General features: G+C 51.7%; 1 protein-coding gene across 1 annotated transcript in view; it reads left to right on the forward strand.

Moving 5' to 3' along the window:
- LOC115126395 (probable ATP-dependent RNA helicase DDX41) overlaps window positions 1-14,709 on the forward strand; it is a 52,788-nt gene that overhangs the window by 25,020 nt on the left and 13,059 nt on the right. The window contains exon 12 of the mRNA XM_065019998.1: window positions 473-544. Coding sequence (XP_064876070.1) covers window positions 473-544 — 72 coding nt within the window. The remainder of the gene's footprint in view (window positions 1-472; window positions 545-14,709) is intronic.

Genomic DNA, 14,709 nt, shown 5'->3' on the forward strand with positions numbered 1-14,709 from the left:
CCTGCCTGGTCTAAAGTAGTGCCCTGCCTGGTCTAGGTAGTGCCCTGTCTGGCCTAAAGTAGTGCCCTGTCTGGTCTAAAGTAGTGCCCTGTCTGGTCTAAAGTAGTGCCCTGTCTGGTCTAAAGTAGTGCCCTGTCTGGTCTAAAGTAGTGCCCTGCCTGGCCTAAAGTAGTGCCCCGCCTGGCCTAAAGTAGTGCCCCGCCTGGCCTAAAGTAGTGCCCTGCCTGGCCTAAAGTAGTGCCCTGCCTGGCCTAAAGTAGTGCCCTGCCTGGCCTAAAGTAGTGCCCTGTCTGGGAGTAGTGCACTATATGGGGAGTAGGGTACAATTTGGGACGCACACTAATAACTTTCTTTAAAGCAGGTTTATGTGTACTTTTGCCACTGACTGCAAAATTGACTTTTTGATATATATATATATATATATGACTATTAAAATGCTTACATGGATTGTTTTTACATGATTGAATTTCAGGAAGTGGAGTATGTGAAGGAAGAGGCTAAGATGGTTTACCTGCTGGAGTGTCTACAGAAGACCCCTCCTCCGGTTAGTAACAACCCCTCCTCCGGTTAGTAACAGCCCCTCTGGTTAGTAACAACCCCTCCTCTGGTTAGTAACAACCCCTCCTCTGGTTAGTAACAGCCCCTCCTCTGGTTAGTAACAGCCCCTCCTCTGGTTAGTATCAACCCCCCCTCCCTGGTTAGTAACAACCCCTCCTCTGGTTTAGTAACAGCCCCTCCTCTGGTTAGTAACAACCCCTCCTCCTCTGCTTAGTAACAGCCCCTCCTCTGGTTAGTAACAACCCCCCCCCTCTGGTTAGTAACAACCTCCTCCTCTGGTTAGTAACAACTCCTCTCCTCCTCTGGTTAGTAAACAACCCCTCCTCCTCTGGTTAGTAACAACCCCTCCTCCTCTGGTTAGTAACTGGTTCCTCCTCTGGTTAGTAACAACCCCTCCTCCTCTGGTTAGTAACAACCCCTCCTCCTCTGGTTAGTAACAACCCCTCCTCCTCTGGTTAGTAACAACCCCTCCTCCTCTGGTTAGTAACAACCCCTCCTCCTCTGGTTAGTAACTGGTTAGTAAAGCCCCTCCTCCTAACAGCCCCTCCTCTGGTTAGTAACAACCCCTCCCCCTCCTCCTCTGGTTAGTAACAACCCCTCCTCCTCTGGTTAGTAACAACCCCTCCTCTGGTTAGTAACAACCCTCCTCCTCTGGTTAGTAACAACCCCCCTCCTCTGGTTAGTAACAACCCCTCCTCCTCTGGTTAGTAACAACCCCTCCTCTGGTTAGTAACAACCCCTCCCTCTGGTTAGTAACAACCCCTCCTCCTCTGGTTAGTAACAACCCCTCCTCCTCTGGTTAGTAACAACCCCTCCTCCTCTGGTTAGTAACAACCCCTCCTCCTCTGGTTAGTAACAACCCCTCCTCTGGTTAGTAACAAGCCCCTCCTCTGGTTAGTAACAACCCCTCCTCTGGTTAGTAACAACCCCTCCTCTGGTTAGTAACAACCCCTCCTCTGGTTAGTAACAACCCCTCCTCTGGTTAGTAACAACCCCTCCTCTGGTTAGTAACAAGCCCCTCCTCTGGTTAGTAACAACCCCTCCTCTGGTTAGTAACAACCCCTCCTCTGGTTAGTAACAACCCCTCCTCTGGTTAGTAACAACCCCTCCTCCTCTGGTTAGTAACAACCCCTCCTCCTCTGGTTAGTAACAACCCCTCCTCTGGTTAGTAACAACCCCTCCTCTGGTTAGTAACAACCCCTCCTCTGGTTAGTAACAACCCCTCCTCTGGTTAGTAACAACCCCTCCTCTGGTTAGTAACAACCCCTCCTCTGGTTAGTAACAACCCCTCCTCTGGTTAGTAACAACCCCTCCTCTGGTTAGTAACAACCCCTCCTCTGGTTAGTAACAACCCCCTCCTCTGGTTAGTAACAACCCCTCCTCTGGTTAGTAACAACCCCTCCTCCTCCGGTTAGTAACAACCCCTCCTCTGGTTAGTAACAACCCCTCCTCTGGTTAGTAACAGCCCCTCCTCTGGTTAGTAACAACCCCTCCTCTGGTTAGTAACAACCCCTCCTCTGGTTAGTAACAACCCCTCCTCTGGTTAGTAACAACCCCTCCTCCTCTGGTTAGTAACAACCCCTCCTCCTCTGGTTAGTAACAACCCCCCTCCTCTGGTTAGTAACAACCCCTCCTCCTCTGGTTAGTAACAACCCCTCCTCCTCTGGTTAGTAACAACCCCTCCTCTGGTTAGTAACAACCCCTCCTCTGGTTAGTAACAACCCCTCCTCTGGTTAGTAACAACCCCTCCTCTGGTTAGTAACAGCCCCTCCTCTGGTTAGTAACCCCTCCTCTGGTTAGTAACAACCCCTCCTCTGGTTAGTAACAACCCCTCCTCTGGTTAGTAACAACCCCTCCTCTGGTTAGTAACAACCCCCTCCTCTGGTAACTGGTTAGTAACAACCCCCTCCTCTGGTTAGTAGTAACAACCCCTCCTCCTCTGGTTAGTAACAACCCCCCTCTGGTTAGTAACAACCCCCTCCTCTGGTTAGTAACAACCCCTCCTCTGGTTAGTAACAACCCCCCTCCTCTGGTTAGTAACAACCCCTCCCCCTCCTCTGGTTAGTAACAACCCCCTCTGGTTAGTCCCCTAACAACCCCTGGTTAGTAACAAGCCCCTCCTCTGGTTAGTAACAGCCCCTCCTCTGGTTAGTAACAGCCCCTCCTCTGGTTAGTAACAGCCCCTCCTCTGGTTAGTAACAGCCCCTCCTCTGGTTAGTAACAGCCCCTCCTCTGGTTAGTAACAACCCCCCCTCCTCTGGTTAGTAACACTCCCCCTCCTCTGGTTAGTAACAGCCCCTCCTCTGGTTAGTAACAGCCCCCCCTCCTCTGGTTAGTAACAAGCCCCTCCTCTGGTTAGTAACAACCCCTCCTCTGGTTAGTAACAACCCCTCCTCTGGTTAGTAACAACCCCTCCTCTGGTTAGTAACAACCCCTCCTCTGGTTAGTAACAACCCCTCCTCTGGTTAGTAACAACCCCTCCTCTGGTTAGTAACAACCCCTCCTCCTCTGGTTAGTAACAACCCTCCTCCTGGTTAGTAACAACCCCTCCTCTGGTTAGTAACAGCCCCTCCCTGGTTAGTAACAGCCCCTCCTCTGGTTAGTAAACCCCTCCTCTGGTTAGTAACACCCCTCCTCTGGTTAGTAACAACCCCCCTCCTCTGGTTAGTAACAACCCCCCTCCTCTGGTTAGTAACAACCCCTCCCCCTCCTCTGGTTAGTAACACCCCCCTCCTCTGGTTAGTAACCCCTCCTCTGGTTAGTAACAACCCCTCCTCTGGTTAGTAACAACCCCTCCTCTGGTTAGTAACAACCCCTCCTCCTCTGGTTAGTAACAACCCCTCCTCTCTGGTTAGTAACAACCCCTCCTCTGGTTAGTAACAACCCCTCCTCTGGTTAGTAACAACCCCTCCTCTGGTTAGTAACAACCCCCCTCCTCTGGTTAGTAACAACCCCTCCTCTGGTTAGTAACAACCCCCCTCCTCTGGTTAGTAACAACCCCCCTCCTCTGGTTAGTAACAACCCCTCCTCCTCTGGTTAGTAACAACCCCTCCTCCTCTGGTTAGTAACAACCCCTCCTCCTCTGGTTAGTAACACCCCCCTCCTCTGGTTAGTAACAACCCCTCCTCTGGTTAGTAACAACCCCTCCTCTGGTTAGTAACAACCCCTCCTCTGGTTAGTAACAACCCCTCTGGTTAGTAACAACCCCTCCTCTGGTTAGTAACAACCCCTCCTCTGGTTAGTAACAACCCCTCCTCTGGTTAGTAACAACCCCTCCTCTGGTTAGTAACAACCCCTCCTCTGGTTAGTAACAACCCCTCCTCTGGTTAGTAACAACCCCTCCTCTGGTTAGTAACAGCCCCTCCTCTGGTTAGTAACCCCTCCTCTGGTTAGTAACAACCCCTCCTCTGGTTAGTAACAACCCCTCCTCTGGTTAGTAACAACCCCCCTCCTCTCCTCCTCTGGTTAGTAACAACCCCTCCTCTGGTTAGTAACAACAGCCCCTCCTCTGGTTAGTAACAACCCCTCCTAACAGCCCCTCCTCTGGTTAGTAACAACCCCTCCTCCGGTTAGTAACAACCCCTCCTCCGGTTAGTAACAACCCCTCCTCTGGTTAGTAACAACCCCCCCTCCTCTGGTTAGTAACAACAACCCCTCCTCCTGGTTAGTAACAACCCCTCCTCCTGGTTAGTAACAACCCCTCCTCTGGTTAGTAACAACCCCTCCTCCTCTGGTTAGTAACAACCCCTCCTCCTCTGGTTAGTAACTGGTTAGTAACCCTCCTCCTGGTTAGTAACAACCCCTCCTGGTTAGTAACAACAACCCCTCCTCTGGTTAGTAACAACCCCTCCTCTGGTTAGTAACAACCCCTCCTCTGGTTAGTAACAACCCCTCCTCTGGTTAGTAACAACCCCTCCTCCCCCTCCTCCGGTTAGTAACAACCCCTCCTCCTCTGGTTAGTAACAACCCCTCCTCCCTCCTCTGGTTAGTAACCCCTCCTCAACCCCTCCTCTGGTTAGTAACAACCCCTCCTCTGGTTAGTAACAACCCCTCCTCTGGTTAGTAACAACCCCTCCTCTGGTTAGTAACAACCCCTCCTCTGGTTAGTAACAACCCCTCCCTGGTTAGTAACAACCCCTCCTCTGGTTAGTAACAACCCCTCCGGTTAGTAACAGCCCCTCCTCTGGTTAGTAACAGCCCCTCCTCTGGTTAGTAACAGCCCCTCCTCTGGTTAGTAACAGCCCCTCCTCTGGTTAGTAACAGCCCCTCCTCTGGTTAGTAACAGCCCCTCCTCTGGTTAGTAACAGCCCCTCCTCTGGTTAGTAACAGCCCCTCCTCTGGTTAGTAACAGCCCCTCTGTTTAGTAACAACCCCTCATTTGGTTAGTAACAACCCCTCTGTTTAGTAACAACCCCTCATTTGGTTAATAACAACCCCTCCTCTGGTTAGTAACAACCCCTCCTCTGGTTAGTAACAACCCCTCCTCTGGTTAGTAACAACCCCTCCTCTGGTTAGTAACAACCCCTTCTCCTCTGGTTAGTAACAGCCCCTCCTCTGGTTAGTAACAACCCCTCCTCTGGTTAGTAACAACCCCTCCTCTGGTTAGTAACAACCCCCTCCCCCTCCTCTGGTTAGTAACAACCCCTCCTCTGGTTAGTAACAGCCCCTCCCTCTCTGGTTAGTAACAACCCCTCCTCTGGTTAGTAACAACCCCTCCTCTGGTTAGTAACAACCCCTCCTGGTTAGTAACAGCCCTCCCTCTCCTCTGGTTAGTAACAACCCCCCTCCTCTGGTTAGTAACAACCCCCCTCCTCTAACAGCCCCTCCTCTGGTTAACCCCTCCTCTCTGGGTTAGTAACAACAGTAACCCCTCCTCTGGTTAGTAACAACCCCTCCTCTGGTTAGTAACAGCCCCTCCTCTGGTTAGTAACAACCCCTGGTTAGTAACAACCCCTCCTCCTCTGGTTAGTAACAGCCCCTCCTCTGGTTAGTAACAACCCCTCCTCCTCTGGTTAGTAACAACCCCTCCTCCTCTGGTTAGTAACAGCCCCTCCTCTGGTTAGTAACAGCCCCCTCCTCCTCTGGTTAGTAACAAGCCCCTCCTCTGGTTAGTAACAGTAACAACCCCCCTCCTCTGGTTAGTAACAGCCCCTCCTCTGGTTAGTAACAGCCCCTCCTCTGGTTAGTAACAACCCCTCCTCTGGTTAGTAACAGCCCCTCCTCTGGTTAGTAACAACCCCCCTCCTCTGGTTAGTAACAACCCCTCCTCTGGTTAGTAACAACCCCTCCTCTGGTTAGTAACAACCCCTCCTCTGGTTAGTAACAACCCCTCCTCTGGTTAGTAACAACCCCTCCTCCTCCGGTTAGTAACAACCCCTCCTCCTCTGGTTAGTAACAACCCCTCCTCTGGTTAGTAACAACCCCCTCCTCTGGTTAGTAACAACCCCTCCTCTGGTTAGTAACAACCCCTCCTCTGGTTAGTAACAACCCCTCCTCCTCTGGTTAGTAACAACCCCTCCTCCTCTGGTTAGTAACAACCCCTCCTCCTCTGGTTAGTAACAACCCCCCCTCCTCTGGTTAGTAACAACCCCTCCTCTGGTTAGTAACAACCCCTCCTCTGGTTAGTAACAACCCCCCTCCTCTGGTTAGTAACAACCCTCCTCCTCTGGTTAGTAACAACCCCCCTCCTCTGGTTAGTAACAACCCCTCCTCTGGTTAGTAACAACCCCTCCTCTCTGGTTAGTAACAACCCCCCTCCTCTGGTTAGTAACCCCTCCTCAACCCCTCCTCCTCTGGTTAGTAACAACCCCTCCTCCCTCTGGTTAGTAACAACCCCTCCTCTGGTTAGTAACCCCCCCTCTGGTTAGTAACAACCCCTCCTCTGGTTAGTAACAACCCCTCCTCTGGTTAGTAACAACCCCTCCTCTGGTTAGTAACAACCCCTCCTCTGGTTAGTAACAACCCCTCCTCTGGTTAGTAACTGGTTAGTAAACCCCTCCTCTGGTTAGTAACAACCCCTCCTCTGGTTAGTAACAACCCCTCCTCTGGTTAGTAACAACCCCCCTGGTTAGTAACAACCCCTCCTGGTTAGTAACAACCCCTCCTCTGGTTAGTAACACCCCCCCCCCTCCTCTGGTTAGTAACAACCCCTCCTCTGGTTAGTAACAACCCCTCCTCTGGTTAGTAACAACCCCTCCTCCTCTGGTTAGTAACAGCCCCTCCTCTGGTTAGTAACAGCCCCTCCTCTGGTTAGTAACAGCCCCTCCTCTGGTTAGTAACAGCCCCTCCTCTGGTTAGTAACAGCCCCTCCTCTGGTTAGTAACAGCCCCTCCTCTGGTTAGTAACAGTAACCCCTCCTCTGGTTAGTAACCTCCCTCGGTTAGTAACAACCCCTCCTCCTCTGGTTAGTAACAACCCCTCCTCCTCCTCTGGTTAGTAACAACCCCCTCCTCTGGTTAGTAACAACCCCTCCTCTGGTTAGTAACAGTAACAACCCCCTCCTCTGGTTAGTAAACTGGTTAGTAAACCCCCCTCCTCTGGTTAGTAACAACCCCTCCTCTGGTTAGTAACAACCCCTCCTCTGGTTAGTAACAACCCCTCTGGTTAGTAACAACCCCTCCTCTGGTTAGTAACAACCCCTCTGGTTAGTAACAACCCCTCCTCTGGTTAGTAACAACCCCTCCTCTGGTTAGTAACAACCCCTCCTCCTCCGGTTAGTAACAACCCCTCCTCTGGTTAGTAACAACCCCCCTCCTCTGGTTAGTAACAACCCCTCCTCCGGTTAGTAACAGCCCCTCCTCCGGTTAGTAACAACCCCTCCGGTTAGTAACAACCCCTCCTCCTCTGGTTAGTAACAGCCCCTCCCTCCTCCTCTGGTTAGTAACCCCCCCTCCTCTGGTTAGTAACAGCCCCTCCTCTGGTTAGTAACAGCCCCTCCTCTGGTTAGTAACAGCCCCTCCTCTGGTTAGTAACAACCCCTCCTCTGGTTAGTAACAACCCCTCCTCTGGTTAGTAACAACCCCTCCTCTGGTTAGTAACAACCCCTCCTCTGGTTAGTAACAACCCCCCTCCTCTGGTTAGTAACAACCCCTCCTCTGGTTAGTAACAGCCCCTCCTCTGGTTAGTAACAACCCCTCCTCTGGTTAGTAACAACCCCTCCTCTGGTTAGTAACAGCCCCTCCTCTGGTTAGTAACAACCCCTCCTCTGGTTAGTAACAGCCCCTCCTCTGGTTAGTAACAGCCCCTCCTCTGGTTAGTAACAGCCCCTCCTCTGGTTAGTAACAGCCCCTCCTCTGGTTAGTAACAACCCCTCCTCTGGTTAGTAACAACCCCTCCTCTGGTTAGTAACAACCCCTCCCCTCCTGGTTAGTAACAACCCCTCCTCTGGTTAGTAACACCCCCTCCTCTGGTTAGTAACAACCCCTCCTCCTCTGGTTAGTAACAACCCCTCCTCCTCTGGTTAGTAACAACCCCTCCTCCTCTGGTTAGTAACAACCCCTCCTCCTCTGGTTAGTAACAACCCCTCCTCTGGTTAGTAACAACCCCTCCTCTGGTTAGTAACAACCCCTCCTCTGGTTAGTAACAACCCCTCTGGTTAGTAACAACCCCTCCTCCTGGTTAGTAACAACCCCTCCTCTGGTTAGTAACAACCCCTCCTCTGGTTAGTAACAACCCCTCCCTGGTTAGTAACAACCCCTCCTCCGGTTAGTAACAACCCCTCCTCCTAACAAGCCCTCCTCTGGTTAGTAACAACCCCTCCTCCTGGTTAGTAACAACCCCCCTCCTGGTTAGTAACCTCTGGTTAGTAACAACCCCTCCTCTGGTTAGTAACAACCCCTCCTCTGGTTAGTAACAACCCCCCTCCTCTGGTTAGTAACAACCCCTCCTCTCCTCTGGTTAGTAACAACCCCTCCTCTGGTTAGTAACAACCCCTGGTTAGTCCTCCTCTGGTTAGTAACAACCCCTCCTCTGGTTAGTAACAACCCCTCCTCCTCCTCTGGTTAGTAACAACCCCCCCTCCTCTGGTTAGTAACAACCCCTCCTCTGGTTAGTAACAACCCCTCCTCGGTTAGTAACAGCCCCTCCTGGTTAGTAACAGCCCCTCCTCTGGTTAGTAACAACCCCTCCTCTGGTTAGTAACAGCCCCTCTCTGGTTAGTAACAACCCCTCCTCTGGTTTAGTAACAACCCCTCCTCTGGTTAGTAACAACCCCTCCTCTGGTTAGTAACAACCCCTCCCTGGTTAGTAACAGCCCTCCTCCTCTGGTTAGTAACAACCCCTCCTCCTCCGGTTAGTAACAACCCCCCTCCTCTGGTTAGTAACAACCCCTCCTCTGGTTAGTAACAAGCCCCTCCTCTGGTTAGTAACAACTGGTTAGTAACAACCCCCTCCTCTGGTTAGTAACAACCCCTCCTCTGGCCCCTCCTCTGGTTAGTAACAACCCCTCCTCTGGTTAGTAACAACCCCTCCTCTGGTTAGTAACAACCCCTCCTCTGGTTAGTAACAACCCCTCCACTGGTTAGTAACAACCCCTCCTCCTCCGGTTAGTAACAACCCCTCCTCCTCTGGTTAGTAACAACCCCTCCTCTGGTTAGTAACAACCCCTCCTCCTCTGGTTAGTAACTCCTCTGGTTAGTAAACCCTCCTCCTCTGGTTAGTAACAACCCCTCCTCTGGTTAGTAACAACCCCTCCCTCTGGTTAGTAACAACCCCTCCTCTGGTTAGTAACAACCCCTCCTCTGGTTAGTAACAACCCCTCCTCTGGTTAGTAACAACCCCCCCTCTGGTTAGTAACAACCCCCCTCCTCTGGTTAGTAACAACCCCCCTCCTCTGGTTAGTAACAACCCCCCCCTCCTCTGGTTAGTAACAACCCCTCCTCTGGTTAGTAACAACCCCCCTCTCCTCTGGTTAGTAACAACCCCTCCCTGGTTAGTAACAGCCCCTCCTCTGGTTAGTAACAACCCCCCTCCTCTGGTTAGTAACAACCCCTCCCTCCTCCTCTGGTTAGTAACAACCCCTCCTCTGGTTAGTAACAAGTAACAACCCCTCCTCCTCTGGTTAGTAACAACCCCTCCTCCTCTGGTTAGTAACAACCCCCCTCCTCTGGTTAGTAACAACCCCTCCCTCTGGTTAGTAACAACCCCCCCTCCTCCTCTGGTTAGTAACAACCCCTCAACCCCTCCTCTGGTTAGTAACAACCCCTCCTCTGGTTAGTAACAACCCCTCCTCTGGTTAGTAACAACCCTCCTCTGGTTAGTAACAACCCCCCTCCTCTGGTTAGTAACAACCCCTCCTCTGGTTAGTAACAACCCCTCCTCTGGTTAGTAACAACCCCTCCTCTGGTTTAGTAACAGCCCCTCCTCTGGTTAGTAACAACCCCTCCTCTGGTTAGTAACAACCCCTCCTCTGGTTAGTAACAGCCCCTCCTCCCTCCTCTGGTTAGTAACAGCCCCTCCCTGGTTAGTAACAAGCCCCTCCTCTGGTTAGTAACAACCCCTCCTCTGGTTAGTAACAGCCCCTCCTCCTCTGGTTAGTAACAACCCCCCCTCCTGGTTGGTTAGTAACCCCCCTCCTAACACCCCTCCTGGTTAGTAACAGCCCCTCCTCTGGTTAGTAACAGCCCCTCCTCTGGTTAGTAACAACCCCCTCCTCTGGTTGGTTAGTAACAACCCCTCCTCTGCCTCTGGTTAGTAACACCCCCTCCTCCCTAACAACCCCCTCCTCTGGTTAGTAACAACCCCTCCTCTGGTTAGTAACAACCCCTCCTCTGGTTAGTAACAACCCCTCCTCCTCTGGTTAGTAACAACCCCCCTCCTCTGGTTAGTAACAACCCCTCCTCCTCTGGTTAGTAACAACCCCCCTCCTCCTCTGGTTAGTAACAACCCCTCTCCTCTGGTTAGTAACAACCCCTCCTCTGGTTAGTAACACCCCCCTCCTCTGGTTAGTAACAGCCCCCTCCCTGGTTAGTAACAACCCCTCCTCTGGTTAGTAACAACCCCCCTCCTCTGGTTAGTAACAACCCCTCCTCTGGTTAGTAACAACCCCTCCTCTGGTTAGTAACCCTCCCTCCTCCTCCGGTTAGTAACAACCCCTCCTCCTCCGGTTAGTAACAACCCCTCCTCCTCCGGTTAGTAACAACCCCTCCTCCTCCGGTTAGTAACAACCCCTCCTCCTCTGGTTAGTAACAACCCCTCCTCTGGTTAGTAACAACCCCTCCTCCTCTGGTTAGTAACAGCCCCTCCTCCGGTTAGTAACAACCCCTCCTCCGGTTAGTAACAACCCCTCCTCCGGTTAGTAACAACCCCTCCTCTCTGGTTAGTAACAACCCCTCCTCTGGTTAGTAACAACCCCTCCTCTGGTTAGTAACAACCCCCTCCTCTGGTTAGTAACAACCCCCCTCCTCTGGTTAGTAACAACCCCCTCCCCTCCTCTGGTTAGTAACAACCCCTCCTCTGGTTAGTAACAACCCCTCCTCTGGTTAGTAACAACCCCTCCTCTGGTTAGTAACAACCCCTCCTCTGGTTAGTAACAACCCCTCCGGTTAGTAACAACCCCTCCTCTGGTTAGTAACAACCCCTCTGGTTAGTAACAACCCCTCCTCCTGGTTAGTAACAACCCCTCCTCCTCTGGTTAGTAACAGCCCCTCCTCCGGTTAGTAACAGCCCCTCCTCTGGTTAGTAACAGCCCCTCCTCTGGTTAGTAACAGCCCCTCCTCTGGTTAGTAACAGCCCCTCCGGTTAGTAACAACCCCTCCGGTTAGTAACAACCCCTCCTCCTCTGGTTAGCCCCTCCTCTGGTTAGTAACAGCCCCTCCTCTGGTTAGTAACAAGCCCCTCCTCTGGTTAGTAACAACCCCTCCCCCTCCTCCTGGTTAGTAACAACCCCTCCTCTGGTTAGTAACAACCCCTCCTCTGGTTAGTAACAACCCCTCCTCTGGTTAGTAACAACCCCTCCTCTCTGGTTAGTAACAACCCCTCCTCTCTGGTTAGTAACAACCCCTCCTCCTGGTTAGTAACAACCCCTCCTCTGGTTAGTAACAACCCCCCTCCTCTGGTTAGTAACAACCCCTCCTCTGGTTAGTAACAACCCCTCCTCTGGTTAGTAACAACCCCCTCCTCTGGTTAGTAACAACCCCTCCTCTGGTTAGTAACAACCCCTCCTCCCCTCCTCTGGTTAGTAACAACCCCTCCTCTGGTTAGTAACAACCCCTCCTCTGGTTAGTAACAACCCCCCCTCCTCTGGTTAGTAACAACCCCTCCTCTGGTTAGTAACAACCCCTCTCCTCCTCTGGTTAGTAACAACCCCTCCTCTGGTTAGTAACAACCCCTCCTCCTCTGGTTAGTAACAACCCCTCCTCCTGGTTAGTCCTCCTCTGGTTAGTAACAACCCCTCCTCTGGTTAGTAACAACCCCTCCTCCTCTGGTTAGTAACAACCCCTCCTCCTCTGGTTAGTAACAACCCCTCCTCTGGTTAGTAACAACCCCTCCTCTGGTTAGTAACAACCCCTCCTCCTCTGGTTAGTAACAACCCCTCCTCCTCTGGTTAGTAACAACCCCTCCTCTGGTTAGTAACAACCCCTCCTCCTCTGGTTAGTAACAGCCCCCCTCCTCCTCTGGTTAGTAACAACCCCTCCTCCTCTGGTTAGTAACAACCCCCCTCCTCTGGTTAGTAACAACCCCTCCCTGGTTAGTAACAACCCCTCCTGGTTAGTAACAGCCCCTCCTCTGGTTAGTAACAACCCCCCCTCCTCTGGTTAGTAACAACCCCTCCTCTGGTTAGTAACAACCCCTCCTCTGGTTAGTAACAACCCCTCCTCTGGTTAGTAACAACCCCTCCTCTGGTTAGTAACAACCCCTCCTCTGGTTAGTAACAACCCCTCCTCTGGTTAGTAACAACCCCTCCTCTGGTTTTTAACAACCCCTCCTCTGGTTAGTAACAACCCCTCCTCCTCTGGTTAGTAACAACCCCCCTCCTCTGGTTAGTAACAACCCCTCCTCCGGTTAGTAACAACCCCTCCTCTGGTTAGTAACAACCCCTCCTCTGGTTAGTAACAACCCCTCCTCTCCTCTGGTTAGTAACAACCCCTCCTTCGGTTAGTAACAACCCCTCCTCCTGGTTAGTAACAACCCCCCTCCTCCGGTTAGTAACAACCCCTCCTCCGGTTAGTAACAACCCCTCCTCCGGTTAGTAACAACCCCTCCTCTGGTTAGTAACAACCCCTCCTCTGGTTAGTAACAACCCCTCCTCTGGTTAGTAACAACCCCTCCTCTGGTTAGTAACAACCCCTCCTCTGGTTAGTAACAACCCCTCTGGTTAGTAACAACCCCTCCTCTGGTTAGTAACAACCCCTCCTCTGGTTAGTAACAACCCCTCCTCTGGTTAGTAACAACCCCCTCCTCCGGTTAGTAACAACCCCTCCTCTGGTTAGTAACAACCCCTCCTCCGGTTAGTAACAACAGCCCCAACCCCTCCTCTGGTTAGTAACAGCCCCTCCTCAGCCCCTCCTCTGGTTAGTAACAGCCCCTCCTCCGGTTAGTCCTCCGGTTAGTAACAGCCCCTCCTCCGGTTAGTAACAGCCCCTCCTCTGGTTAGTAACAGCCCCTCCTCTGGTTAGTAACAGCCCCTCCTCTGGTTAGTAACAGCCCCTCTCTGGTTAGTAACAGCCCCTCCGGTTAGTAACAACCCCTCCGGTTAGTAACAACCCCTCCGGTTAGTAACCCCTCCTCCGGTTAGTAACAGCCCCTCCTCCGGTTAGTAACAGCCCCTCCTCCGGTTAGTAACAGCCCCTCCTCTGGTTAGTAACAGCCCCTCCTCTGGTTAGTAACAGCCCCTCCTCCTCTGGTTAGTAACAGCCCCTCCTCTGGTTAGTAACAGCCCCTCCTCTGGTTAGTAACAGCTCCTCCTTAGTAACAAGCCCCTCCTCTGGTTTAACACCCCCCTCCTCTGGTTAGTAACAGCCCCTCCTCTGGTTAGTAACAGCCCCTCCTCTGGTTAGTAACAACCCCTCCTCTGGTTAGTAACAACCCCTCCTCTGGTTAGTAACAACCCCTCCTCCGGTTAGTAACAACCCCTCCTCCGGTTAGTAACAACCCCTCCTCCGGTTAGTAACAACCCCTCCTCTCTGGTTAGTAACAACCCCTCCCCCTCCTCTGGTTAGTAACAACCCCTCCTCCTCCGGTTAGTAACAACCCCTCCTCTGGTTAGTAACAACCCCTCCTCTGGTTAGTAACTCTGGTTAGTAAAGCCCCTCCTCCTCCTCTGGTTAGTAACAACCCCTCCTCCTCTGGTTAGTAACAACCCCTCCTCTGGTTAGTAACAACCCCTCCTCTGGTTAGTAACAACCCCTCCTCTGGTTAGTAACAACCCCTCCTCTGGTTAGTAACAACCCCTCCTCCTCTGGTTAGTAACAACCCCTCCTCCTCTGGTTAGTAACAACCCCTCCTCCTCTGGTTAGTAACAACCCCTCCTCCTCTGGTTAGTAACAACCCCTCCTCCTCTGGTTAGTAACAACCCCCCTCCTCTGGTTAGTAACAACCCCTCCTCCTCTGGTTAGTAACAACCCCTCCTCCTCTGGTTAGTAACAACCCCTCCTCCTCTGGTTAGTAACAACCCCTCCTCCTCTGGTTAGTAACACCCCCTCCTCTGGTTAGTAACAGCCCCTCCTCCGGTTAGTAACAACCCCTCCTCTGGCTAATAACAACCTGACCTCTAGTTACATCTTTGTGTTTTGTAGGGTGTCCCTCTCCGAGTGGGTGAAAAAGCGCTTTGGTGATGAAATTTCTCATCCTTATGTTATAAAATAACTTTTACCAAGACAAATATGATTATTCATGGTCTGAATAGTTCAGTTCCCTAACATATCATTTAACATTATATACAGAAAGTCTGATTTCGTAACCTAATACATCCGATGATAATTAGCACTGAGATCTGTTGACCGAATGGTGCAGCTTTCTCACACAAACTTTTGTCTTTGTTGTGGCGGTTGTCTATGTTGTGGCGGTTGTCTATGTTGTGGCGGTTGTCTATGTTGTGGCGGTTGTCTATGTTGTGGCGGTTGTCTTTGTTGTGACATTGTGGCGGTTGTCTTTGTTGTGACGGTTGTCTATGTTGTGACGGTTGTCTATGTTGTGGCGGTTGTCTATGTTGTG

Source organism: Oncorhynchus nerka, linkage group LG6, assembly GCF_034236695.1.
Source record: "Oncorhynchus nerka isolate Pitt River linkage group LG6, Oner_Uvic_2.0, whole genome shotgun sequence".
NCBI lineage: Eukaryota > Metazoa > Chordata > Actinopteri > Salmoniformes > Salmonidae > Oncorhynchus > Oncorhynchus nerka.